Here is a 27,910-nt window from a genome sequence, read left to right on the forward strand (position 1 = left end):
AGAAACCTTAAAGATACATAAAGGAAAATGTCAAACTGTAAGTGCTGCACACAAACTACCTTTTATTATATATTACAAAAATAGAAACTCCAAGTAAGTACTACTTGTAAGATCCCCTGACATCCTTTTCCTCAAGACTTCTTTTTTAGTTACTATTGTGTGGGGAGCTGGTGCACAGGAGTGCAGGTGCCAGGGGGGCCAGAAGAGGGTGGATCCCCTGGAGCTGGCTGAGCTGCCACTCAACATGAAGCGGGAGTCCTCTGCAAGGGCGGATGTGGTCTTAACGGCTGAGCCGTTTCTTCAGCCCCTTGATACCCTATTTTAAAATATGACACTATACTAGCTTTCTGTCCACATTTTGTCTGTAGAAGCATGTTTAATCTGAGGCATTGATTATAATTGCCCACAGTAATGCTCACAAGATTGCGGTGTCTGATAATACTCCAACATCAGGCAGCATCCAATTTTCTTTCATCACGGAAGGTAGTTTATTCCAGTTCCCAACACAAATCAATTATTCTGGATTTGCATTACAGATAGATATAAGACCAAACTAAAATATGAAAACAAATAGCTTCCATTCAGTGAGAGCTGAAATCAGTGAAGACATTCCTAACAACTGAACTTCTTTCCCATGAACACTTTCCAGTTTTTCTTTCTTTTTTTTTTTTGTGATTTTTTGAGACAAGGTTTCTCTGTGTAACAGTCCAGGCTGGCCTCGAACTCATGGAGCTCTGCCTGTCTGCCTCCCGCGGGCTGGGATTAAAGGCACGTGCACCACTACTTTCCAGTTCTCAAGGGTCTACCAGGCCAGGCCCTTCGCTGCCTTGGCTCTGCTTTTCCCCCGTTTTTTCTCTCTCTTTGCCTTCAGTCTTTTCCTCTGCCTCTGGTTCATCCACACTGGGTACTGTCCATGCTGGTCTAGAAGGGTCTTCTTGTTTCTCTTCAGTTCAGTCTCCATTTTTGTGTCTTCTAAATTAAAAACAATAAAATGAAAAGCTATTAACATTCATACATGAAAAACAACCCTGTGAAAGCACATGAATGAAGCAGGAACATCAGAACAACAGGTAGTCTGAAATGAAAAAAAGGAAGGGGGCTGGAGAGATGGCTCAGAGGTTAAGAGCACTGGCTGCTCTTCCAGAGCTCCTGAGTTCAATTCCCAGCAACCACATGGTGGCTCACAACCATCCGTAATGAGATCTGGTGCCCTCTTCTGGCCTACAGATGTACATACAGGCAGAACATGGTATACATAATAAATAAATTAAAAAAATAAATAAAAAAAAAAAATTAAAAAAAATAAAAAAAAGGAAAGGAAAGCATTCTTTTATAGCATCCCTTGAGTCCTTACAGCAAAGTCAAACACAATCAACCCCTGCTGCTGCACGTTCCTGAGTCCACTTGTGCGTGCATGTATGTAGAGGGGCCCATGGAGGAAAAGAATGTGGGAGTGTGTGCTGTCAGGGCCCCTGGAGCTGAGGTCACAGTCAGCTGTGAACCCCTGACATAGGAGCTGGGAACTGAACTCCGCAAGACCTCCAAGCACCGAGCTATCTCTTCAGCCCTGAAAGTTACATTTTAAGCAAGGAAATGAGAGAACCTGACTTGCATTTTAAAAAGATCAAGATGCTGACAGAGAAGACAGGAGGAAGAGCAGAGAGGGAACTAAAAAGCTAGTACCAAGGAATGGGCAAGAACTGCTGGCCACGCAATTTGGGTATAACGAGTAATGCTGTGGATAATCCTTTTGTACACTGCAAAGACTTGTCACTCGAATTGGTTTAATAAAGCACTGATTGGCCAGTAGGAAAGCAGGAAGTATAGGCAGGTGATCAAACTAAGGATGATGGGAAGGAGAAGGCGGAGTCAGGAGTTGCCAGCCAGACGCAGATGGAGCAAGAAACGAAAGTGCCATGCTAATAAAGGTATTGCCATGTGCACAGTGTAAATAAGGAATGTGGGCTAACTTAAAATGCAAGAGCTAGTCAGTAATAAGCCCGAGCTATCGGCTGATCATTTATAATTCACATAAGCCTGTGTGTTTATTTGGGACTGGGCAGTTGGGATAGGAAACATCTGATTACAAAGTGATGCTTTGGTTTAGACATGGGATAAAGGAATGAGAGAGGATGACTGCATTTCTTGGTCTAAGAAACTGGGTAGGCAGCTGCAAGAGGGACATGAAGAAAAGCATGGACTTGAGCGTAGATGAGTCAAGCTTTACTGATTGGTATATAACTAAATAAGAAGACTCCCCTCACCTTCACTGCTATTCCCACTTCTGAAATATTACAAAAATGAGACACATTTTCCAGGCAGAAAATGAGAGGATTCTTCTCTACAATCTCAAGGTTCCTCCACCACCTGGGCTTCTAACCATTTCAATGTCTCATTTAAATGTCAACAACTCACCAAGCATGTGAGAAAACCGTTAGAGGAGCATGGAAGGAAACAAGGATGAAAGCAAGGAGGTGAGAACTTAAAAAAATAAACAATGCTCAAACTGCTGTTCAAATTTCAGAAGCAAACAATACCCCCAATGAGATAAAAATAAATCCCCAATAAGAACAGGAAGCTGTAAGAAAAGAAATACTCAAAGTTAAAAATATAGCATTTTGGAAGCAGGAAAATATAACAGCATACTAAGATCCTCCAAGAGGAAATTAAGGAAGTAGAGAGAACACACCAGAGAGAAGAGTAAAGGATCACTCAAGACTCAGGAGTGTATGGGCACCTGATGCCCAAATTTATAAAGAATGCTTAGACCCCATACAGACAAAATATAAAAACACACAAGACTTAAATTGTGATAAAATATTTCATACATATGGTGGCAATAATAAGATCCTGGAAAATAAGTCCATACATGGCTAGGAGGAATATAAAATGGTTTGACTGGTGTAGAAAATAAGAATTACCATGACCCAGCATTCTATTTGTAACTTCATACTCCAAAGCACTGAAAACAGGTATTTAAAAAAACTTGGACACTAAGGTTTACTAGATCATAGAAGCATAAAAGTGACCCAGATGCCAACTAACAACAGGGAAATAAAACGTGGTATACACAACAAACTAGTATTCAGTCTTTAAAAGGAAGTACTAATATATGCTAAAACATGAAATTAAAAAATGTGATATTACGTTAGAAAAGATCACACATTCTATGACTCCATTTACATGCCATAGATTTACTCAAGGAAATCTATACAGACAGAAGATCCTTATGGCTGTCAGTCTTGGGGCTGGAAGAAAAGACAGAGAAACCACTAACTGGGTGCAGTGCTTCCTTTTAGAGGAATGAGAATGTTTTGGAACCAGAGGTGTGGTAGTGAAACATCACGATTGTACTCAAATGCCACCACCACCACCACACAGAAACGGTCACCGTCCCGTCAGATTACAACAGTGAAAAGAGCTGATGAGCAGAGTGACCCTGTGACGAAAGGACACTGATGGCCAGACCACGTGCTTCGATCTCTCAAGGGCAGCCGAAACAAAGGGACTGACAGAAACAGAGAGCAAAGAGGCTTTCCTCTGGGAGAACGGGGTGCTGACACCTAGGGTAAGAAGCGGTAAGAACACTGTTCTCCTTGGCCTTGAGACATAAACACAGGTCTGTCTTTAAGAGTGGCCATTGTGAGTGCTTTATTTGGCCTTTTCTTTGCTGAAACCGGCATTATATGTAGCCTCCAAATTTAAACCATGACTAATAATACACAGAGGTCTCTAAAATACATCCACAAAAAGTAGGATTCTGTGATTTTCCAGGGTACTAATACAAGTTCGCAGGATTCACAGAATGAGAGTGGGGTCTTTTGAGGAATAAAGTAAGAGCTTCTTTCTCACCTGCCCAGATCCTGACTGACCTTCCAAGCTCTAAGCTTGTTCCTACAGTACTGTTAGTTCCTGGGGCATTCAGGCTGCTACATCATTGCTGAGGATCCATTAAATAACCCAGACATGCTTATTCCCAAACACTAACTTTAAAACAGTTTAGCATGGAATCTCCAACAGAAATATAAGCTTTCAAAGAATAAAGATGTGAACATAACAGGTATGTTAGATGTATAAAGTGAGGACATGACTACTCCAAGGTATGCTTGAAAAGAAATTTTTTATTGTAGATAGGAGGCGGAGTACAGCCAGAGGCATCTGGAAAAATCCAGAGCAGGGAGAGAAAAAAAGTAGTAGATTAAACATGGCCAGTAGACTGAACCAGGACATGAGAGGAAAGGGGTGGAGGTGGGGTAAGGAGCGTAGAGCGAGAGAAGAACAGAAAGAGAGGGGGAGCAGGTGAAGAGAGAAAGAGAGAAATGACAGAGTCATACAGGAATGAGAAGCTGGGGATAGGGAAACCCTTGAGGTGAAGTTTAGGGGAGAGGGAGGGATGAGGAGAGCTGAGAGGAGCCAGGATGCCAGCCAACACTTCGTTATCTAATAGGCACCACAGTCAGCCATTTTTCCCCAGTTTCTTTTGGATCTGACAGACATTAAGGGCAAGTAGAGATGGAAAGAAGATAGCTATTAAAAAAAAAAAGGTCCTAAGAGAAAGCGGATTCACTTTCTCATTATGTAAATAAAGCACGTGCGCTCACCCTTTTCATTGTCCACCGTACACTGCGTTTTCCCCTGGCACTGTTTGGGGACCACCACAGTTGCTATGTCCTCGACATCCTTCATCAGAGCATCACCGTCAACTCTGAGAATACTTTTAAGTCTGCTGAGCTCCCGTGGGGCATTCTTCTTTCTCTTCTCTGCCCGCATCTTCCGTTTCCACTTACTCCGTAAGCTTTTAGCCATGCTTTACCTGGAGGCCAACAAAAACAAACAAAGAAGAAAGTTTACTATTTACACCCTTGAATATCAAGGAAATGGCCGGGGCAGCGATCTCCTCAGTATCGGAACAAATGGAAGATAACCTACGATGTCTTCTATAAAGTGAGGATCAACACAGAGCACATGGCGACTAAATACACGACTGTCAAGCCCCGACAGGCCAGTGACAAATTATAAATCAATCCATTCTCAAAGCTGCTTAGTAGATACCAAAGTTAATAAACGGCCTTAAAACTACCTACTGCTCTTCTGCCTTGCTCCAGCTCCCGGTCTTAACTCCTTCACAAAGTGTTTTGTGTGAACTTTTAAAAGTTAGAGCATAGCTTTCTGCCTTTTAAAGGATTCTTCTTTGTTGTTGTTTTTCGAGACAGGGTTTCTCTTGCTAGGTCTCAAACTCACAGAGATCCCCCTGCCCTTGCCTCCCGGGTACTGGGATTAAGGATACGAGCCGCCACCACCGCCCGGCTTTTTAAAAATTCTTTAATGACATGGAGTATTCAGGCATCAGAGTTCACCCCGCTACTCCCGAGCCTCCTTCCACTCTGACCTCACCCTCTTCGGAGGAGCCTGCATAAAGCCCACACCACCCACGCCCACGTTCCTACCCTGGCATTCACGGTGCTGCGTCTGGAAATGGCTCTCCTCAAGGCTTGCTCTTCTCAGGCCCTCAGACTCTTTGTGTCACCCCTCCCTGCTACGTGCAGTTTCCACCCGGGGCTACCGTCACCCTCGGCGGACTGCAGGGTTAAGCGGCCCTTACTCGCCGCTGGATCCGCCCCCCCCCGCCCCCCGGGGGGACCGCGGCTCTGCAGACAGCGCAGGCTGCGTGCACCGGGGGATGGCTCGGTTGAACATCCTCTGATCGCCAGCAATCGCCGGTGGTCGAACGAGACCCGCACGTGGAGCGTGGCGGCAACCCCCTGGGCGAGCCCCAGCCGGCCAGCCACAACCCCGGGGGGAAGGAAGCGAGCTGGCGCCGCCGTGACGATCCCGAGGCTCGCCCTCCCGAGCCCCGCACCGGCTCGCCCCGCACCGCCAGGCCGAGGCCAGGGGCCGCAGCGGAGGTAGGGTCCGAGGCCAGTCCTCCACGCCGCAGAACTACGCCCGAGACCCACGCGACTCACCTGAGAAACACGACGGACCGCACTCCACGCGTACGACGCCAAACCGGAAGCCCCCGCACTTCCGCCTTCCGGTCGGAGCCGGCGCGCAGCATGCCGGGAATCCTGGGAGGCGTGGTCTCCGGAAGCCCGGCCCCCCCCGAAGAGCTGTGATGGTCTCCTGCAGAGGAGAGGTTGTGTTGGCAGAAAGCAGAAGGGGTTTCCTGCCGGGAGTGACGAGTTCTAAATCAAGCCATTCTCGAAGCCGCGGACGGGCCAAGCCCGGCGGCTGGGGGCCCTGCCTGGGACAACCTCAGGGATACGGGATACCCAAGGGATTGCTCAGCGTCCACCATCCTAGACTAGCCCTTAATGAGGTTTTTTTAGTTGCAGCCTAGAAAAGTTCCCATTCCCCTGAGGATCCCAGGATGTGCGCGTATGTGGGAGTGTACCAAAGTGTACGACTTAAACATGTCAAATTTACTGCGTGCCGATTTTATTTCAGAGCTGTCCCCCGACGCAGAAAATAATCCTCCCCTATCCCCAAGAATTTAAAGGGTAAAACGATCTATTTCTTTATCCAGTGTTGACCTGTCCAAACCATTACACTCCTGAGAGAAAGCCAAAACTAGGATGACTGAGGTTACACAGTATGTATGGTTTTGCAAATGCATCTAATTGCACAGGCTATGGGGATACTCAGGTCTCTTAACATTTGTGAGGCTGGGCGGTGGTGGCGCACGCCTTTAATCCCAGCACTCCGGAGGCAGAGCCAGGTGGATCTCTGTGAGTTCGAGGCTAGGCTGGTCTACAGAGCGAGATCCAGGACAGCTAGGGCTACACAGAGAAACCCTGTCTGGAAACACCCCCTCCCCCCAAAAAAAAAACTGTGAAAGATAGGGGTGGATAGTGGTGTCCTAGGGCCTAGATAGTACCTCATTCACTGATCTTCAGTAGGTGATTAGGCAACACACGTCAACTACCCAGTACTATCTGTAAGCAGTGTTTTATACAGATTACAGCACGCAGCAAAACCACAGAACTGTCTTTAAGGATTTATTTGGGGGGGGGGGGGAGTATGAGTGTTTTGTCTGATATAAATATGTGTCTTAGTTAGGGTTTCCTATTTGCTGTGAAGAGACACGATGACCATGACAACTCTTATAAAGAAAACATATCATTGTGGTGGCAGCTTACAGTTTCAGAGGTTCAGTCTGTTACTACCATAGCAGGGAGCATGGCGGCGTGCAGGCAGACATGGTGCTGGAGCTGAGAGTGCTACATCTTGCAGGCAACAGGAACTTGACTGACTGTCACACTGAGTGAAGGTTGAGACAAAGACCTCAAAAGTCACCCCCACAGTGACACCTTCCTCCAACAAGACCACATCTACTCCAGCAAGGCCACACCTAATAGTGCCGTTCCCCTTGGGGGCCATTTTCTTTCAAACCACCACAGTGTGTATATGCACCACATGTGTGCCTAGAGTCAGGGGAGGCCAGAAGAGGACATCTCATCCCCTAGAACTGGAGTGACAGTTGGCGGTGAGTCACCGTGTGGGTGCTGGGAACCGAACCTGGGTCTTCTGCAAGAGTAGCAGGTGCTCTTAACCATGGAACCATGTCACCAGCCCCCCAAAGTTATCTTTAATGATGGCCTATGAAATTCCTCTTTGGTTGCTAGTAGACTTGTGTCTTCTTATAGAATCCATGCCCAGTATAGCAATTTTTGAATTTTTTTTTAACCACAGGCAAAACACACGTGACATTAAAAACAAAAAGAAGTAAGTGCACACTGGATTTAAAAAAGCTTCCTTAAAGATATTCTAAATTGATGGCTTCTTGAGTCATGTACCAAAAGGCTATGACTTTTGAACAGAAACGTGGCAAGAGAAAACAACCTATTGTGGTATTGATATATTCCACAGTTCAGCACTGTATTACAACGCTCTTTTAAAAACTGAATTGGGAACTAAATAATTGAAAGCAAGTAGTTCTAGGGGTCAAATAGCATGGAGTTTTGTTGTTGTTGTTGTTGTTTTTGTCTTGTTTTAATATTAATTCCCTCAAACATTTAAGCATGAACTCTAGAATGGATACTTTCTGAAAGGTAGAAGAATCGGGCTTGAGAAAGGTCAGACCCAAGAGGATCTGAGTTCGATCCTTAGAACCCACATTTTTTTTTTTTAAAGAAAAAATGTCCAGCGTTAGGCATACAGGCACTGGGATCCCTTGGGCTCCACAGCCAGCCTCTTTGACACCTGAGGAACGACAGCTACATGTGCAGGCACCTGCATACGGGCATGTACACAGACACACAGAAATTCAAAAGAACTGGAGCAGGAATTTGGAACTACATGCATAGTTAGTGTTGCTGAACACTCGGCAGGAAAACAACTGATTTCTCACCTAAAAGGCGCGTGACACAACTGGCCCTTGGCAGTGAGTGGGGCTCACAAGGCCAGGTCTTTGCGTGGGATTCCTGAGTCCCCGGGATCAGAAAGCGTTCTGCACTTGAGAGGGTGACTTCCAGTTCCCACAACGGTTGAGCTAGCAGGACTGTGTACTACAGGGATAAAGGTTAAAGGCCTGGATCTGACTGCCCACGCCACAGGGACTCCATCACACGGACTAAAACCAGGTCTGAGTTCTGCAGAGAACTGGCGGCTGATAACACGGTCCACTGCATCTCTGTTTTTTTGTTGTTTGTTATTCTGAGACGGGGTTTCTCTGTGTAACAGTTCTGGCTGTCCTGGATCTCGATCTGTAGACCAGGTTGGCCTCGAACTCACAGACATCTGACTGCCTCTGCCTCCCGAGTGCTGGGATGAAAGGCGTGCGCCACCGCCGCCTGGCTCCACTGCACCTCTTTGTCCACAGGATGTGTTCAGCAATCAAAAGCTCTCTGATGCTTCCGTTTTCTCCGCTCCCCGCTACTTCTGTCCTGTGCACCGTGAGTTGCCTGCTTCTCTGTGTCCTACTAATTCTATTTTCTTGGTTATTGAGCACACAGGTTCACCTGTATGTGATATGAAAGAAAATTAAGTTTTCATGTTCCTATACTCATCGATTCTTTTGTGGGTATATTCCCTGCCTGGCAAACTCTTATTGCTTGACATAGAAGGACACATACAGTGATGTGAATACCACTGCAACAGTAAAAACCAAAAATTAAAAAAAGGTCTAACCATATAAAATTTGTTGCTATTAAGTATAAACACCATTCACTTATGGAATAGATTTTACACCAGTGATTTCCATTTATAAACTAGGCATTTGAAGAGCTCAGCAGTGGGGCTGGAGAAATGGCTCAAGGATTATGAAGAGCACGTGCTGCTCTTTCAGAGAACCCCAGTGCACTTTCCACGTCTCGACCACCTGAAAGTCCAGCTCCAGGTGATACAATACCTCCCTCTGGCCTCTGCTGACACCACGCATTCACAAAGTATACAGATGTGCATGCAAAACTCTTATTTCCAAAAAAGCTAAATCTACTCATTCTATTATTTTGAATTACAGATGAGCAACTAGTTATGGCTAATTTAGGACTAAAAAATGAATAAATAAGCCAGGGGTGGTGGTATATGCCTGTATTCCCAGAATGCAGGAAGCTGGCATAGCAAGACCATGAGTTGACCCTGCCTCAATTTACAAAAACAGTATAAAACAAGTTTTATATCTCATGTCTGAGATTCTAAGTCAAGGATGTGGAAATGAAATAACACAGAGAATAGTAAGATTCTAAAGCGGAGAAGAATACAGAATGCCAAGAAAGGTCACAAATGATTTTAATACTCAAGTGTAGTTCAAATGTTTTACATAATAAAATGGTCTCCGTAGACTGTTCAATTACTTTTTATTAACTGCCTCCAGAAACCTCAGCAGGTGCAGGAACAGATTGATGATGTCCAAGTAGAGACTGATGGCAGCTAGCACATACTCTTCAGGAGACAGTCTGTGCATCAGCGAGTGGGTATCATAGATGATGAATCCACAGAAAAGAAGGGCGCCCAGAGAAGACAAGAGCAGCTCCAAGGTTTCACTATAGAAGAAAACCTATAAGCAAGGAATTAAAGAAACATGTTCACACTTAGGGTCGTGTTAGACCTACTTCAGTTCCTTTTCATAGCATCTACCGCTACCTGCTTCTGTGACCATGGCACACAACACTGATGTATGGATGTTACAGGCGGAAAGACGGAAGACAGATAGATCTCAGGTCACATTTGTTTCACAGACTTATGTTTGGATAACCAGATAGCTTTCTTTCAATTAGGTTAGCTACTTGACTTTGAATAGTAGCATTCTAAACATAAACTGTTATTTATTTATTTATTTATTTATTTATTTATTTATTTATTTATTTATGTGTAGTTCTGATGCCTGTCCTGGATCTCACTCTGTAGACCAGGCTGGCCTGGAACTCACAGAGATCTGCCTGGCTCTACCTCCCAAGTGCTGGGATTAAAGGCGTGTGCCACTGCCCACTGCCCAGCCATAAATTGTTTTTAAATGTCACTTTTTTTTCTTTTTTCTTTTTGGTTTTTCAAGACAGGGTTTCTCTGTGTAACAGCCCTGGCTGTCCTGAAACTCACTCTGCAGACCAGGCTGGCCTCAAACTCACAGAGATCCACCTGCCTCTGCCTCCTGAGCGCTGGGATTAAAGGCGTGCAACACCACGCCCTGCTAAAATGTTACTTTTTACTAACTAAGTTTTTTTTTTTTTTATGACATCTACTTATTTATTAAGACTGTGCACACCACACCACAGCAAGCACACAAGAATATGGAGGTCAGAGAACAACTTGCCAGAGTCAGTCCCCGCTTCCACGCTGTGGGTTTCAGGGATTGAATTCAGGCCATCAGGCTTACAGGCAATTCCCTTTACTCTCATCAGGCCCTCCCTCTCAGAATTAAATGTGCTGCTGGGAGGGTGGCCGCTATATATAATAAGGGCCATTTTGGGTGCAATTTCACTTACTGTACAATCATCTTTTCCTCAATCCGTAATAGTGATTAATAGAAGACCATGATTTTGACTGAAATTATCCTATAAATCCTATAATGTAGAAAGTGTCCTCTATAAACAACTCTCCAGGAATTTTAGTTGACTTATGTTGATGTAGGCAGAATTATATTCAAGTTAAATGTTCTAAAACAACTCACCTTCAAGAATCCTGCCAAGCACAAAATCCACAAAACAGCAAACAGCCTAGAAAAAAATAAAAATAAAAAATTTAACAGTTTACAATACTGTTCCTTACTAAAACACTTTTTTTGTAAAGTTTTTTATTTTTTATTTTATGTGTATGAGTGTTTTGCCTGTATGTATGTATGTGTACCATGTGCCTGCTTGATACTTGAAGAGGTCAGAAGAGGGCATCAGGGCCTCTGGAACTGGAATTAGGGATATTCCTAATTGTGGTAGTTAGAATTGATCCCCATAAACTCATAGGGAGTTGTGGCTTTGTTGGAGTGGATATGACCTTGTTGGAGGACGTGTGTCACTGTAGGGGTGGGCTTTGAGGTCTCATATATGCCTAGTGCCTCAGACACTTCCTGTTGCCTACACGATGTAGGATTCTCAGCTACTTCTCCAGCACATCTGCCTGCATGCCGCATGTCCCACCATAATGAAAATGGACCACACCTCTGAACTGTAAGCGAGCCACCCCAATTAAATATTTTCCTTTATAAGAGTTGCCGTGGTCATGGTGTCTCTTCACAGCAATAGAAACTAAGACAGAAGTTGGTACCAGGGACTAAGGTATTACTGTGACAGGCCTAACCATGTTTTTGTTTGAAGGAATATGGGACCTTGGTTGGGTCTATGAATTAAAAACGCAGTTGAACGCTTTAATTCTACTAGGAGCATGGAAGACAGTAGTGCTGAGTGTGATTTCATGAACTCTGAGTTTGAGGCCAGCCTGGTTTATAGAGCAAGTTCAAGGGCAGCCACACTTAGGCAGTACAGGTAACAACCAAAAACAGAAAGCTGGTGAAGACGTAATTGAACAAGGGAGCCGTGTTCCAACCCCAGCAAGCAACAGAACTTGGCAGTTTTGGCCACATGGTTCTGACTTTAGAGTTACAGATAGAAGAAAGGGGTTGTGGAATTTGCATCCACATCTATGGAAAGCCTCTGAGGCCGGGCATGTGTCAGGGGTGTCCCTGAATGGAGGCCTAGAGAGGCCATTGTGTGAAGCTTTGAAGTTGAAACCTGGATTGCCTTGGAGACCCCATGATGTTAAAGATACCAGCCTTGTGGGATACCTGCTGAGGAAAGCTGCTAACAGGGACTGGAACCAGCCCAACAGAAAGAAGTGTCCTGAAGTCAACAAAGCTGAATGGAGTTAGAGAGCTGAAGAGCGTTTTGACGTCAGACATGGAGATGCAGAATGTGGAGTTTGCCCAGCTGGTTTTCAGTCTTGCTTTGGTCCAGCATTTCCTCACTATGCTCCCTTCTCTACATTTTGGAATGGTAATACATACCCTGTGCCAATATATGTTGGAAGTATGTGGACTATTTGTTATTGTGATTTTACAGGCAATTATACTTAAGAGATTGTGTGAATCTCAGAAGAGAATTTGAACTTTGGACTTTTAAACATTGTTGAGACTGTAATAGACTTTGTGGTACGGTGTATCAGACATTTGAGAAAATCTAACTTGAGGAAGCATATAAGACAAGACTTACTACTTACCCTGCTCCAAACTTGCTGAAATCTCTCTTTGACTGTAGAGTATAGGCAGTCAAGCCAAGAAAGACTGCAGTAGTCAGTATAAAAGCTTGCAGAACCAGGTACACATTATAGAAAGTAACTGCAAAAATAAAGCTGATTAAATCATGCACAGACAAGCGATACTAAACAGCCTTGTCTAGACTGACAAAAGTTTTCTTACATTTTAGTTTTTTAAAATGTTTTCATTGCATGTATTGATTATATATATACATAATAATGGGTTTCACTGCAGCATTTTCATATATGTTCACAATGGATTAAATCATATCCACTCCACTACTCTCTTGTCCCCACCTCCTCACACTTTCTTCTGTTTCATTCACCAATTAAAAACACTTAAAATTCTTCAGAATATATTGATACAGGAAACTATACTCATAATAAAATTAAAATGCTCCAAAATAGTTATTTATACAAATAAAGTAGGTCACATTATTGTATAATTAACCAAACAATAAAGATATTCTATAGATAATCAGGAGCGGCCACAGCTGTCCCTGTGGTTGTGAATGACAGTGACCTGGGTCTTCTAGCTTGCTATGCATTCCTGCATAGTAGTAGCAATGCTAGCAATCACCCGCACAGCTGAATCAGTTGAGCAGCCCAATCCAAGGCAACTGTGCAAGAAAAAACACGTCTGCCATTCACCCACTCTACAGAGCACAGAAACCAGTCATTGCCTGCATCATAGCTAAGTTTGTATGTCTCGGAGCACACTGCTGTGGAGTTTACCAAATTCCGTTCAGCAGCAGAATAATGCTCCTGAGCGGTAATGGCGACTGTAGTATATAACTGTTACTGTTTTAACAGAAAGGTAACTTCAGCTTCTTTCAAGGGGATTAAGGGTTTTGAACTCCAAGCACTCAAAGTCATTCAAGGTTTTTTCCAAGATTAATTGCCCTTGTTATTTCTCTTAATAAGTCATTAAAATGTTTGCTTATGGCATTACAGAATTTGGAAGATGAACATGGAAATACATATAGTAATTTTTACTTCTTGTCAATAATTTGGCATTCTGATCACAATAGAATACTGCAATCCATAAGGAAAATAATCTTCTCAGACTATTTCATCTATGTATTTTATTTGTGATATGTATTTATGTGTGACCACACACAGGAAGTCAGAAATGGAAATGACTGTGTGTCCTGTGGTGCCGTTTGGGGAACTCGAGGGTGAAGCAGTCACAGCTTGACGGGGACAGTTCTTAGGGAGTGAGCTGTGACAGAAGAGCCCTTGGGAGTAGGGGAGATCAACTCTAGCATCTTGTTTTAGTCAACAGGGAAATCACAAATGAAAAACTATTCTCAATTCCTTCTGTTTCCCTTCAACTTTTCCATTTCCTCTCAGCTCGGGTGAACTATGTAAAGTATAAATATTTGACTTTTGCTTATCGGCAATCTTCACTCTGTGCCATGTTTTTAATATGACATCCCATGAGGTTAAACTTTAACCCCAAATACCTCGTTATCTAAAAGATTTTGTTTACAGGAAAGTGGTAACACATAAAGGAACTTACCAACAACTGCCACAGTCAGAGCTTCCAACAGTGTCTAAGAAAGGAAACTGCAATTAATGAATGCACGAGAACTGGACAGTATCCCACGCACACACCCTCACTTCTAGCAGTCCAGTACGGTCCCATGTGAACGGTCTCATGTTAGCCTCAGAGAAGCCTTGTGACATACAGAGGGCAGGACCGTACAATCCCAATGGGATGGAAATGAGGCCTCAATGCACTGTGAAGCCTTCCATTCTCACTGTGGCTCTGTAACCTTTAACCAGATTTTTTTCATCTGTAATAGGAAGTTTATATAGAATTAACATAGAAAATTATATTTTCTCGTCCTGGATAATATCAATAAAATGATACTGCAAAATCATGTGTATGTCTTGAAAAACCTCAACACCTCACACAAAGAAACATAAGAGACATAAAATATCTTGTTATGTACTTTGCTGAGGCAGCTTAAAACAGCCTTGAAATAAAAATCTCTTTCTTCCCCAGCCACAGAATTTGTACCTGGACATCTGGTTGTTCAGATAAAACAGTACATTTGTAGCCTCCCTTGCAGCTAGGTCTTACCACATGACTATATTCTAAGCCAAATTAGCTGAGTGGTACACAGCAACTGGACTGAGCTCTAAGAGCACATGGTCTGGCCCCCACATCACTTTGTTCTCCTTATTTCTACTGGATGTTATTCAGATAGGGCAGTGTGCTATCATCTTATACTATGCAATACTTTAGGAGTGCCTTAACCACAGGGGTGGCTGAGCTCAGGATAACGCCTATGGATTATTTTGTATTAAGTCATGTCACAAGTAGCTGAACTCTTGCCAAAACAAAAGATTTATATTCTAGTCTCTCTTTCTCCTTGACTGTATCATCTCTAGTTAGAGCTTATCAACTGTTTGACAAACAAAGGCAAAGCCAGAAGTAACAGCAATGGCTGTGTAATTATACTGTTAGGAAGCATTCGCTGTACTCCATCCTACCTAGAACCAGCAGTCCTCAGAACCAGAGGAAAAACAGTATTGGAACTTGTACAGGGATGTGGAGGCAGTGAAACTAGTACCATGCCTCAGTGACTGGTAATTCCAGGGAACCAATAACGGATCATAGAAACGGACTCCACTGTTGATGTGTGTGGCATGACAAGAAACCTCACCCTGCACTGAAGCACCTGAAGGAAGCTGGACACTGTAAACAGTCGTGTAGATGAGAACACAATGTCACACTGAAACCACTGCACCACCCTGAAATAGTGCTTTTTGAAAAACATAAGTACACACATGTATGCACACACACACCCTGACAGAGCTGGTAAAATTCCCTTCCTTTCTTACTCTGCTGCAGAAGGACAAAAGAAAAAACAAAAATCAATAACCACAGCAGCAGCAGCAGCAGCACCAGAGGTTCACTGAGCAGTGAGAAGGAAGTGCGTTTTACAGACTTCCTTATTGGCTAGACCACTTTAGCTAAGCACATGATGAACAGGTCACATAACAACAGTGACATCTTGCTCATGAAACCTCCGGCTGATGTTTTTCTAGTCAGAGCTCTCTCTGCTGGGCAAAAGGGGTGTCTATCCTGTTCTACAAAGAAATCAGTCTTTCTGAAAGGAGGTTGCAACAGATTTGAAGATCAACATTTTTTTTAATATTTATTTTTATCTTATTGTGTAACTGCTTGCCTCTATGTATTTATATTTGTATGTGTCCCATGTGCACTTGGAGACCAGAAGTGGATGCCGGATCCCCTAGAACTGAACTAGAGTTTAGAAAGTTGTGAGTCACCATGTGGGTGCTGGGAGCTGGACACTGGTCCTCTACAAGAGCAGCCAGTGCTCTCAACCACTGCGCTATCACTCCAGAGTTGCTTCTAAATCAATTCTTTTTATGTGTGTACGTGATATGTGCATGGGATGGGTGTTCCTGCCACAGCAAACCAGTGGAGGCCACAGGACAACTCTGTGGAGTTGGTTCAGTCCTCCTTTTACATGGATTCTAGGGACTGAGCTCAGGCCATCAGACTCGGACAGTAAACATCTGTACTGACGGAGGCATCTTGCTGGCTTTGTTTGTTTGTTTGTTTGCCTCCTCCCTGTCTCCTGTCGCACAGATGAGGCAGTATTAGAATCTGACTCAAGGACTGGACACGTTACGTCAGTCAGCATCCACACTGTGACACCCGCTGATCAGGTGCCTTCTAAAGGGAATCCGAAGAGAACGAAGCTGTGGCAGTGAGATCCGAGGCAAAAGGAAAAGGAACTCCGTGGGACCAATGACAGGCCACCAGATTAAACCGAGAACAGGCGGAAACAGTGGGGCCGGTGACACAGGGAAGAGGTGGCAGTGAGAACAGAGGCCACCACTCCATTATCTACAGCATCACCTCTAGAACCTCCTCCCGAGTTGTGGAGAACTGGGAGATGTGAGCTGCTGAGCTTCCAAGCTCTTACACCCTGAAAATAAACTCCCTGTTGGAGACAGCGTGGGCTGGAGCTAATACACTTACAGGGATTCGGATTTAAATGAATAAACTCTGAAGTCATGAGCATCATTTTAATATAAACTCATTTCCAGAAGTTTCATTTCACAAACTGTCTTTATTTGAAGCATTTTACTCACATCAGTGGTCTCTTTCCTCTTATTTAACAACATATATCGTGTTTGGAATGTTTTGGAGGAAACAGTCAGGGCAGAATCCAAGGTCATGAGAAGAGACAAAATAATGTAAAAATGCACACAGCCTTGCCAATCTTATTCAAGTTAAGAAGAAGTTTTTGTAGATGTCAACTGGGATCTTAACTTTTACAACTGTCTCAACAAGTAAATCAAACTTAATGTTAGGTTCTCCCATCTATAAATTTCAAACAAGTTAGAGAAGCGTATCATTTGAGCAAAATGGCCCTTTAAGAGTTTTGAGTGAAGACATGAAAATAACACAGAAGAATGAATACAAGCACACGTTCTCTAAGTTCAAGCCACAATATAGTCACCACCCCCCATTCCAGGAAATTAGAGGCAGAAAGTGCCACATGGATGACATATCTTATAATGTTCATTCTATGTGTGAGAAAAATTAGGTACAAAAAGGCTAACTGCTTTGTGAAGCCAGGTTATGTGACTCCAGTACTTGCCACTAAATTCTAATAACAGAAGGCCCACTAAAGGAGAGAATAGCTAAACGTTCTAAAAGAGCATACATCTATAACTCATTTCCTAATATATTCTAATTAAAAATTCATGGCTCCGTGGGTGCTCGCTGTGCCGGCATGAGGACCTGAGATTCCCCGGTGCCCAGATACAAGGTCTGGTGTGGTGGCACATATTTGTGACCTGAGTGCTACAGGGCGGAGACTGGTGGACTCCTGCAGCTTACCACTCAGCAAGTTGAGCTGAAACGGCATATTCAAATTCGCTGAGACCCTGTCTCAAAACGAAGCTGGGGGATGGAAGAGCAAGATACCCAACGCCAACCTCTGACCCCCACATGCCCGTGCACAGGCAAACAAACACCTGTGCACACAGCTCGATTTTATCCTGCCACTGTCACACACACACACACACACACACACACACACACACACACACACACACAATTAAACAAGCATTTTGGAAGCTCAGGCTAAATGCTAATGGCATAGAAAATATGAAAGTAAGTACTCACAAATGCAAACAGCAGGTAGAGGTTCAGAGGATGTGTGTGTCTGTGCAAAGTTAACGCAAAAATCAAGCCCAGAGATCCGAGAGCAAACACCAAAATTAAAGCAGGGCTGAAAGACATAACATTAAAAAGCATTTCAAGCTTAAAAAAAGCAGGGATAATGGTATACAATTTAGTAAAATCGATGTATTTTCTATGTTCATAAAAGTTCAAGAAAAAAATCTGGATCTATACAAACAGAATAACTTAGAAATAACTGGAAAAGTTGAAATTGTGTAAGATGGGAATGGCATAGTCATAAGAGACTGGGAGAGGGCTGTAAAGAGTGGGAGGGGGCTGTAAGAGAGTAGGAGGGGCTGTAATGAGTGGGAGGGGCTATAGACGAGTGGGAGGGGCTGTAAGAAAGTGGGAGTGGCTTAAGGAGTAGGGGGCTGTAAGAGAATGAGAGGGGCTGTGAGAGTGGGAGGAGCTGTAAGAGAGTGGGAGGGACTGTAAGAGAGTGGGCGGGGCTGTAAGAGTGGGAGGGGCTGTAAGAGAGTGGGCGGGGCTGTAAGAGTGGGAGGGGCTGTAAGAGAGTGGGAGGGACTGTAAGAGAGTGGGCGGGGCTGTAAGAGTGGGAGGGGCTGTAAGAGAGTGGGCGGGGCTGTCTATCCATCTCTCCTTTACTAATGTCCTTCACAATGGACTAATGTTTGTAATTAAAATAATATTTTGTCAACTAAAATACAATGAACAAGAGATATTAAATTAGAAATGAATTTTACACGTGACTACTCCTTTAGGGTATTTACCACAAGGCTATAATTTAAATAATTATATCCCAGAGTAGTCAATTAATAGTTCACAACTCTCCTTTGGTAGAAGGAGCGGGGGGACAAACTACTTCTTAGAAAATAGTCATGAAATTTGTAGGCAAATGGATGGAACTAGAAAGAATCATCCTGAGTGAGGTAACCCAGACCCAGAAAGACAAACACGGTATGTACTCATTCTTAAATGGATATTAGACACAAAGCAAAGGATAACCAGGCTATATAATCCACAATCTCAGAGAAGCTAGGTAAAAAGGAGGACCCTAAGAGGGACACACATGGAGGGCCCCAGGAAGGGAAAATAGTTAAGATCTCCTGGGTAAACTGGGAGGGGAGGTAGAAGGGAAGGGACGGGGATGGGTACTGGAGGGACTGAGATGCCAAGTGGAGGAAGGGATGGAGAGGGAGAGCAAGAAAGAGATATCTTGGTAGAGGGAACATTAGGGGGTTAGGGAGAAACCTGGTGCTAGGGAAATCTCCAGCAATCCACAAGGATGACAGCTAAGACTCCTAGCAATAGTGGAGAGGATGCCTGAACTAACCTTCCCCTATTATTAGATTAGTGACTACCCTAATTGTCATCATAAAACCTACACCCAGTAACTGATGGAAGCAGATGCAGTGATCCACAACCAAGCACTGGGCTGAGCTCCTAGGCTTCAGCTGAAGAGAGGGAGGAGGGATCACAGGAGCAAGTGAGGTCGAGATCATGATGGGGAAAACCACAGAGACAGCTGAACCAAGCTGGTGGGAGCTCATGGACTCTAGCCTGTCAGCTGGGGAACATGCATGGGACCAAACTAGGCCCTCTGAATGTGGGTGACAGTTATGTGACTAGATCTGTTTGGGGAGCCCCTGGCAGGGGGACCAGGCCTTATCCTGGCTTTTTGGAACACATTCCCTAGTGGGGGGATACCTTGTTTAGCCTTGACACTGAAAGGGGAGGGTTGGTCCTGCCTCAACTTAGTATGTCAGACTTCTTTGTTGACTCCCCAATGGAGGCCTTATCCTCTCTGAGGAGTAGATAGGGGTGGGCTGGGGGAAGGGGAGCAGGAGAAGGAGAAGCAGGGGGAACTGGGATTGGAATGTAAAATGAAAAAAAAAAACTTCTTTTAAAAATAAAAGAAAATAGTCGTTCCTTTTTTTTTTCTTTCAAATAAAGAAACCATATTATTTTTAGCCACTTAAATACTTATGCCGAGAGGAAAATCTTTAGTAAGTGATTGATCAGGTACAGCTCCTCTAGCTAGTTCTTCAGACCTCTCAGTAAAATTATTCTAGCAACAACACAAGATTAACACAGCCACACACTCTTCATGTAACTTTATTTTGCAAGTACAGACTTGGGCTTTGAGAACAAGACAGACAATAAAACAAAATAATTATTGTTGTTTTTTTTTTTTTTTTGGTTTTTCGAGACAGGGTTTCTCTGTGTAGCTTTGCACCTCTCCTGGAACTCACGTGGTAGCCCAGGCTGGCCTCGAACTCACAGAGATCCGCCTGGCTCTGCCTCCCGAGTGCTGGGATTAAAGGCGTGCGCCACCACCGCCCGGCTAAAACAAAATAATTATGATGTAAACAGCAAAAATCCTTTTCTTTTTTAAATTTTTATTTTATTTTGTTTGTGTGCTGTAGGGGGAGGGGCAGGAGTATTTGAGTGCACGGTGTACAGGTGTGGAGGTTTGAGGACAACTTACCGCGTCAATTTTCTCTTTTAACCTGTGGGTCCTGCAGCTCATGAGGCGTGGCATGGTTTTCCAGGCTGAGCCACCCCAGCAGTCCACAGTACTAACTCTTAACCCAGGAAATGATGGCTTAACCCCGGAAAACTGTAAGCTAAAATGAGGTAAAATAGTGTACTGTGAACTATTGTCCATCAAAAATGAATCAGGCTCCCAGGAGTTAAATGATGGACTTTTTTCATTTTTTTTTTCCCCCAGAGCTGAGGACCGAACCCAGGGCCTTGCTCTTGCTAGGCAAGCACTCTACCACTGAGCTAAATCCCCAACCCCCATCTTTTTTCATTTTTAAAGTTAATAGAAAAAAGTATATTCATAAGATGAAATATCTGGAAACGATTCAGAATTGTCTCCTCCTCTTACCTTTCATGGACAAATGTCCGCACAGACTCGAAATACAGGAACAGGGCAGAGGTCACTGTGGTTAGGAGAACTTGTAGAGAGAGGATGCTGTAGACTTTTCTGAGGAAGGCTAGGAGAGAGGGAAATAGAACACGTGAGGGACCATTTTCCAAACTATCTGTCCCTCCATCAGGACCAAATTTCTCAGGAAAAAAAAATAGAATGTTTTTGTTTTTGTTTTGTTTTCGTTTGGGGGGTGACAGGGGCATGCGCCACGCCTGGCCTGTGGAGCTAAGAGGAGAATGTGCCACGGTCAGACCCCCCCCTCCCACCACGTGAGTTCTAAGGATCTGACTCTGACTCTGCAGGCTTGGTAGCAAGCCCTTTTACCCCGTGAGCTATCCCACGGCCTGAAACACTACGTTTTCACGGGCATTTTTTTCTTTAACCTTAATCTAAATAATAAAGCCTGTAACTAAACCTAGAGGGAGAGAAATAATTTACAAAATCAGGAGTATCTAGTCCTCCAAAGGCCATAAGCTTAAAAAAAAATTAAATTTGTGGTTCAGACAGTAAATATTTTCATCATAATAAAAAGAAACTATCAAATGCCTATTTGTATGCAGAGCATTCAACAAGGAAAGAGAAAAACACAGTATTTTTTACAAAATGGTTCGACTTTGGATATGAAAAGCAGAAATAAAATATAGCTAGACATAATTTTTGAAAATCTTAATTTCCACACCTATGAAAATGCTTCAAGACGAAACTCCTTAACAGTAATATAAAGTTCTTTGCTTTGCTGCTCCATAACTCAGACAGATGTCACTAGGATCTGTCTGTTTATGTCTCTAGGTGTTTTGCATGCATGTATGTCTGTGCACCACATGCAATACCAGAGGAGGCCAGAAGAGGGCATCAGATCCTCTGAGACTGGAGTTACAGAAGGTTGTGAGCTGCCAGGTGACTGACGGGAATCGAACCCACATCATCTGGGAGAGCAGCCAGTGTTACTAACTGCTGAGCCATCTCTCCAGCCCCTAACCATAGTTCTGCGACCACTCTTATTTCTTTTGTCCCATCTTCCTGTTTCGTTCCTCTATATATTTTAGCATACTTCTTTAGGGTCTGTATTGCCTGCTTTCCCATCCAAATGACAACTCTTGATTGCTGAGGATTGACATGCCATCTGTATACTGCTATGTACAAACATCAAGTATACAGCCAGCCTCTAAATGAAGGAATATGTTCACATTCACTCACACAGCTAAAGAAATGCAAATCAAAACAAGATCACGTTCTCTCTCATTTCTTTTTTAGACAAAGTCTCATTATACTGCAGGCTGGCCTCTAACTCATGATCATCCTGCCTCCACTTAAAAAATGCTGGGATTATAAGTGTGTAGGCCACATCTAGCCTGCTTTATGAGTAAGGCTTTCTTGGGACTCAGTCACACTCACCCTTGGATATAGCCTCTACAACTGCTTTTGACAGTGGGGACAAACTGTATGTCTCAAGAAGCTGGAAATATTTACTACTTGGCCACTCCCTGATCGACTACGTTGCCAGTTCAAAAAGCTTCGTAAAAGGATTGGTAAGGGTGAAAAAAGGTACCCTGCTATATTGTTTGTTGGGCAGTTAACAGTGACAACACCAATCAAATTTAAAATGCATCTAACTTTTACCTCTATTTGAAGGATGGAAGGTAACTCTTAAGAGATGATGGCTAAATCAATTATGGTAATATACACTACAGAAGACCACCACATTTTACAAGATTGTAGTAAAGTTGTACGACAGCGATTTTTAAAGACAGTAAGTAATCATATAAAATTACAATGTGACTTGTGAACAATGAGGTTGTATTCATGAGTGTGCAAAACAGTAGTATCTTAATTTTTCCAAACTACATATAACATACTGATAAAACAGACTAGGTCAACACTAATATGGAGAGTATGTACATTACAGTGGACTAACTGTATGGACTACTCAGTACTATGAAAGTACTTAAGGTGGACGCTACACTCAGAAACAGATTCTCATACAATTTTTCCATTATAACTTTCGGGTTCATTGCTTTCCAGCAGTGAGCCTTGATTAGAAAAGAAGTACAGTTTTCCAAAAGTATCTTTTAGAAAATGTATACACTATAAATAGCTACTTTGTTTATTTTTAAAGGAAGCGTTTTATTTAGCTTTTTAATTACTAAAGGAATAGCTGAAAAATCTAATAAACACAGATGTGATCAGTTATAAGCCCAGTTTCCAGGGCTCCTAAGATGTTCCTGCATATTTAGCTATTCACACACAAAATCAGTACTGTTACATTCATGTGCACTACACAGAAATAAGTTAAGTATAAAACTATTTTAAAATACAAAACAGTTTACTTGAACAGAGATGGAATGGTTCTTCTAGGGATTGTGAAACCTGGTTTTTAGTATCATGCCAAAATACCAGAATTAGTGCTTCTAGTCCAAATTAGAGACATTTCAATGTTGAAATAATTGTCTGGCCCTTAAAACATCCTGTTATATTGCAGCAATTATGTTTACTTTAAAGATAAGAGATCTAGGGATCACAGTGGCCAAGAGGCTTGACTCTACATACTACCAACCAGACAGTATTTAATTTTGAACCCCTTAAGTAGGTTCTTTCTATAACACTACACTATGTTCTAACACCACTCTAAACGGGCACAATTCCCACTGTGACATTTGGTGAGCATTGAATAGCTCATCAAAAATTTCCTCTTTCCCCATGAGCTCCCCTCACATATAAAGCATAGGCACCGAGGGAATCCCACTTCCTCTTGAAACTTCCCTAGGTTATTTCCATTTTCAGGCTGTTGATTTCTCTCAAAAGCCCCTCCAAGCTTGGCATCTGGCACTTTAGAATTTAGTTAAGCTGCCACAGAAAAGGTACTGGCCAAATCAATGTTTGAAGAACGGCGATGTCACCTGTAAAACTTCTATTTATCTATCTAGCACAGAGTTGCTGAAGACAAATCAGATGCATTTATTAAACAGATCTTAATGATTTAAATTATTCCTTAAGCTACTACTTTGCCCTCCTGAAGCCTCTCTAAAAGATCTGCCATTGATACCCCTCAGAAGCATCTCCATAGAAACTTAACTTTCCTGCAATATCTGTCATCTCTGTCCCTGTCCTTCCCTGAAGTGATCCATTGTCTCATGTCATCATTTCTGGGACCAGCACGAGACTTTCTGTCCTGGCCACTCCCAGTACTTGCTACACAGACCAGCTCTCTTCTTACTCCAAACACTTCTGTAAAGGCAGCACTGTCCTGAGCAAAGTTAATGCTACAACCAACTACGGAATTCCTGGTAAATGTGAAACGATATCCCTGAACAACAACAAAGACTGGCAGAGAAGGTTCAATGGTATATTAAACGGTTCGCACGCGACTGCGTGGGATTTACTCCTGGAATGGCAGGATGGTTCCATACATGAGCATCAACTGTTATAAACCACATTCATAGAATGATAGACATGGGAGGGAATGCAGTCATTATCAACTGATGCAGAAGAAGCATCTGACAAAATTCTACAATGATTTGGGACTTTAAAAAAACTTAACTACGCATCGAAAGGGGCTAACTTACCATGATAAAGGACATACATGAAAAGGCTTGTCACCCTCCAAGTGCTGAGAACATGTGAATGTTGAGGGCAAGTATTCTCTCCCCTCTCCCTACCCCTGCCCTTTTCTCCCCTAAAAGGGCTATCTATTTCAATTCCCCTACCCCCTGCCGAGGCTCAGGAACATGAAAGGAGAGATGGAAAGAGTGTAAGAGCTAGGAAGATGGGAAGGAGCGCTATGAGACATCTTCTCCAAGGCACGGCAAACCACGGCACTCATGAACTTGCAGTGTCTATGGTTCCCTGCACGAGACCTGCACAAGGTCAAGCCAGTCAAAATGCAGTGTGGGAGGGACTCGCGATGCCCACTCCTAGCCAAGGAGCGAAGAGCTGTTGATGGCTGCTGGGGGAAGTGGGAGTCATTTTTCTTCCTTCTTGGCTGCTAGATGGCCCTATTCTCATGTAAATCTGGTCAGCACTGACTGGATTCAGTAGATTAAAAAACACACAGAAGCATATGAAGGTGAGAAAGGGGTGTTGAGGATATGGGATTGGATAGGATATGTTATAGACATGTACAAAACTGTCAAAGAATAAATTGAAAATGTGGACTAAAAAATGAAATACTACAATTCAAAAGCAATGATTGAAATGGTTTATCATAGAAGCTATTGGCATTTGATGGCAACTGGGGGTGTGTGGTAGTTTGAATAAGAATGGCCCCGCTAGGCTCATATATTTGAATGCTTAGTAACCCAGGAATGGTATGATTGGAAAGGATTAGAAGGATTAGGAAGTGTGTCTTTGTTGAAGGAAGTGTATTACTGGGGGTGGACTTTGAGGTTTCAAAAGCCCATGCCAGGTCCGGTGTCTCTCTGACTGTGGATCAGCATGTAGCTCTCAGCTACTGCTCCAGCTCCTGCCTGCATGCTGCCATGGTCACCGCTATGACGATAATGGACTGAGTCCCTAAAACTGTAAGCAAGCCCCAATTAAATGCTTTCTCTTGTAAGAGTCGCCTCAGTCATGGTGTCTCCTCACAGCAATAGAACACGGACTAAGACAGGGATTGAGAGCCAGTTTTCTTCGGGGATGTGGCTACCCATGCTCCAGTTCAAATCCTACTCCCATACAAGCAGCACTACCTGGATGCAGTGAGTTTTTTGGTTTTTTTTTAAAGGAACATTTGAAGTTGAGAGGAAAAAGCAGGCCAGGGCTAAGCAGGAACTGGCAGGGTTGGAAACTGGGGGTAGATTTGATCAAAACACATTATATGCAGGTATGAAATGCACACACAATAAAAGTATTCTTAAAATGGGTAATATCAAGAGAATGAAAGGACAAGCTATAGACTGGGAGAAAACATTTGCAAAAGATATATCCAGTAAGCAAAACAAGTAATGAAAATCTATTAAAATAGCCCAAATCCAAAATACTGACAAAACCAAATTCTGGCAAGGATGAGGAAGAATGTTCATTGTTCGTTGTTAGCAATGCAGGGTCACAGTCTGGCAGTTTCTTGCAGTACAGAACACATTCTTGTGTATGACCCAGCTATCATGCGCCTTGGTAATTATCCAAATGAATTGAAACTATGTACACACAAAAACCCGCACATGGGTGTTTTCAAAACAGTTTTATCTATAACGGCCCAAACGTAGAAGCAGTCAAGAGCGCAATGACCTTCAGCTGATATAAGAATGCACACTGGCACATACAGAGAGTGGAAGAGTCTCCAGTAGCAAAAGCAAACGAGCTATCAGGCCACAGAAGACAGGGGGCGGAGAATCTTAAATACATGCTGCAGTACCAAATGAATAATGCAAATCAGAAGTGGGGGGGGCACCCAATGTATCATATGATCGTAACTGCGTGGCATTCTGGAGCAGGCAGGAGAGAAAGGAAGAATGAAAGTCAGACAGACATATGCTATGACATCGACACGCCTTGAAGACATTATTCTAACAGAAACATGCCAGTTACAAAGACTAAACTGTGTGATTGCCTTTTAGTGAGGCATGTCTACTAGCTTTATACAGACCGGAAATAGAATGGTGGTTGTCAAGGGCAGAGGAGGTAGGCAACGCCAAGCTATTTAATGGGTACAGTTTCGCTTTTGCTTTGAAAGCTGAGAAAGTTCCGGATAGGAAACACAACAGCGTGCCAAAACAATACTATAGCACTGTACCTCAAAAGAGGCCAGGGTGGCAAATTTTCTCCCACGAGTACTTTGTCATAATTAATACAGTTTAAAAGCTGAGCTCACTTGTCGAAATAATTTCAGAATCCACTCTAGGAATATCGTGCTGGGTAGGCACCAAGATTCTTGATGCGTCAGAACCAATTTCAAAATTCCTTTTTTTTTCCAGAACCGGTTTCAGCTGCCCAAGCAGGTTGAATCCGGGGCAGCTTCTGTAAACAGCTGGCCTGCGGTGGACAGTGAATTCTGCTTCCTTACCGGACACCGAAGAGCTTCAGTTAAAAATAATAATAACTTTGCACGGGATAGCGCAAAACCACTTGGTGCTGCCAGGACCTTAGGCATCGATCTGGGAAACTTCTAAGTCACTATGCAAACGTAAGCTGGGTTCTAGACCGCACGGAGAGGGAGGAATGACCGAGATGGTCAAGTCTCGGTTGCCACCAGCTCTCAGCACAGGGGAATAAAATAAATGAGGGCATAAGCCAGAGGTTCTCAACCCGTGGGGCTCGACCCCTTGGGGGTGGGGTGGGGTGTCGAATGACCCTTTCACAGGGGTTGCATATGGGATATCCCTGCATAATCCGATATTTCCATTACGATTCCTAACAGTAGCAACGTAACAGGAGCAACGAGAATAATGTTGGGGGGTCAGCACAGCCATGAGGCACTGCATGTATTAAAGGGTGGCAGGCTTAGGGGGGGCAGGTTCTCACCCTGTGGGTCGCGACCCCCCGCCCTTCCACCAGGGAAAGGTTGAGTGACAACCGCTGGCACCGCCGTCGCAGGCGATCGATCCCGCCCTGACAGCCCGCACACCGGGGTCCCTCGGCAGACTCCTTCTCGCCCAGCCCCCTGACCACCTACCCATGCGGATGTGCACGCTGGCCGACGCCACGCAGCTGCCGTAGTTGAAGTCATCCTCGATGGAGGAGCGGGGATAGCACGGGTCCGAGTCGGCCATGGCGCCAGCAGCAGCAGCACCGGCACAGCCAGCCCGGGCCGAGGAGGGAGCGGGCAAGCACTGACCACAACCGCCTTCGCCCACTTCCGGGATGGCCGCCAGACAGAACTAGCCGAACCGCCTCGCTGCGCCGAGCGCCGAGCCAGTCGATCACCGCCACTAGGAGGGGGAAAAAAAAATTCTCTGGTGGGAGGACACAGGCTGCTCCCTCCCGCGACCTCGGGAGGGAAACTTTCCTAGGCTTTTCCGCAAAATGTTTCTCTAGGCCTTTCCCAGAACAAGTGCTCAACGTGATAGGATTCATGGATGAATTCAGCAACCTCTCCCATTGATCCACTTCTTCAGTAATCACGCCAGGAACGCACTTCTGATGAAATTATGTTTAAGCAA

The 27,910-nt window shown here is 43.8% G+C and overlaps 2 protein-coding genes across 2 annotated transcripts; both read right to left on the reverse strand.

Moving 5' to 3' along the window:
• Positions 1-464: 464 nt before the first annotated feature.
• On the reverse strand, positions 465-6,046 carry Llph (LLP homolog, long-term synaptic facilitation factor). The gene is made up of 3 exons (XM_059245450.1): positions 5,967-6,046; positions 4,602-4,813; positions 465-972 (listed from the first exon to the last, which is right to left on the reverse strand). Exons 2-3 carry the CDS (start codon positions 4,804-4,806, stop codon positions 803-805), a joined length of 375 nt encoding a protein of 124 aa, XP_059101433.1. The 5' UTR covers positions 4,807-4,813; positions 5,967-6,046; the 3' UTR covers positions 465-802.
• A 3,666-nt stretch (positions 6,047-9,712) lies between these two features.
• Tmbim4 (transmembrane BAX inhibitor motif containing 4) lies at positions 9,713-27,630 on the reverse strand. Its single transcript, XM_059245613.1, has 7 exons — positions 27,424-27,630; positions 20,772-20,880; positions 17,861-17,966; positions 14,204-14,237; positions 12,646-12,763; positions 11,108-11,153; positions 9,713-9,997 (listed from the first exon to the last, which is right to left on the reverse strand). Exons 1-7 carry the CDS (start codon positions 27,518-27,520, stop codon positions 9,791-9,793), a joined length of 717 nt encoding a protein of 238 aa, XP_059101596.1. The 5' UTR covers positions 27,521-27,630; the 3' UTR covers positions 9,713-9,790.
• Positions 27,631-27,910: the final 280 nt, after the last annotated feature.

The sequence above is a fragment of the Peromyscus eremicus genome, chromosome 18, assembly GCF_949786415.1.
Source record: "Peromyscus eremicus chromosome 18, PerEre_H2_v1, whole genome shotgun sequence".
Classification (NCBI taxonomy): Eukaryota; Metazoa; Chordata; class Mammalia; order Rodentia; family Cricetidae; genus Peromyscus; species Peromyscus eremicus.

Excerpts from the sequence above, each read along its gene's own strand:
- Llph (XM_059245450.1), bottom strand. The coding sequence starts at position 4,806 with ATGGCTAAAAGCTTACGGAGTAAGTGGAAACGGAAGATGCGGGCAGAG. Across the intron at positions 973-4,601 it reads TACGGTGGACAATGAAAAGG|AAGACACAAAAATGGAGACT; the intron begins GTGAGCGCACGT and ends TTTTTAATTTAG.
- Tmbim4 (XM_059245613.1), bottom strand. The coding sequence starts at position 27,520 with ATGGCCGACTCGGACCCGTGCTATCCCCGCTCCTCCATCGAGGATGAC. Across the intron at positions 17,967-20,771 it reads CGGACATTTGTCCATGAAAG|CCCTGCTTTAATTTTGGTGT; the intron begins GTAAGAGGAGGA and ends TATGTCTTTCAG. Across the intron at positions 12,764-14,203 it reads TCTGACTGTGGCAGTTGTTG|TTACTTTCTATAATGTGTAC; the intron begins GTAAGTTCCTTT and ends TTATTTTTGCAG.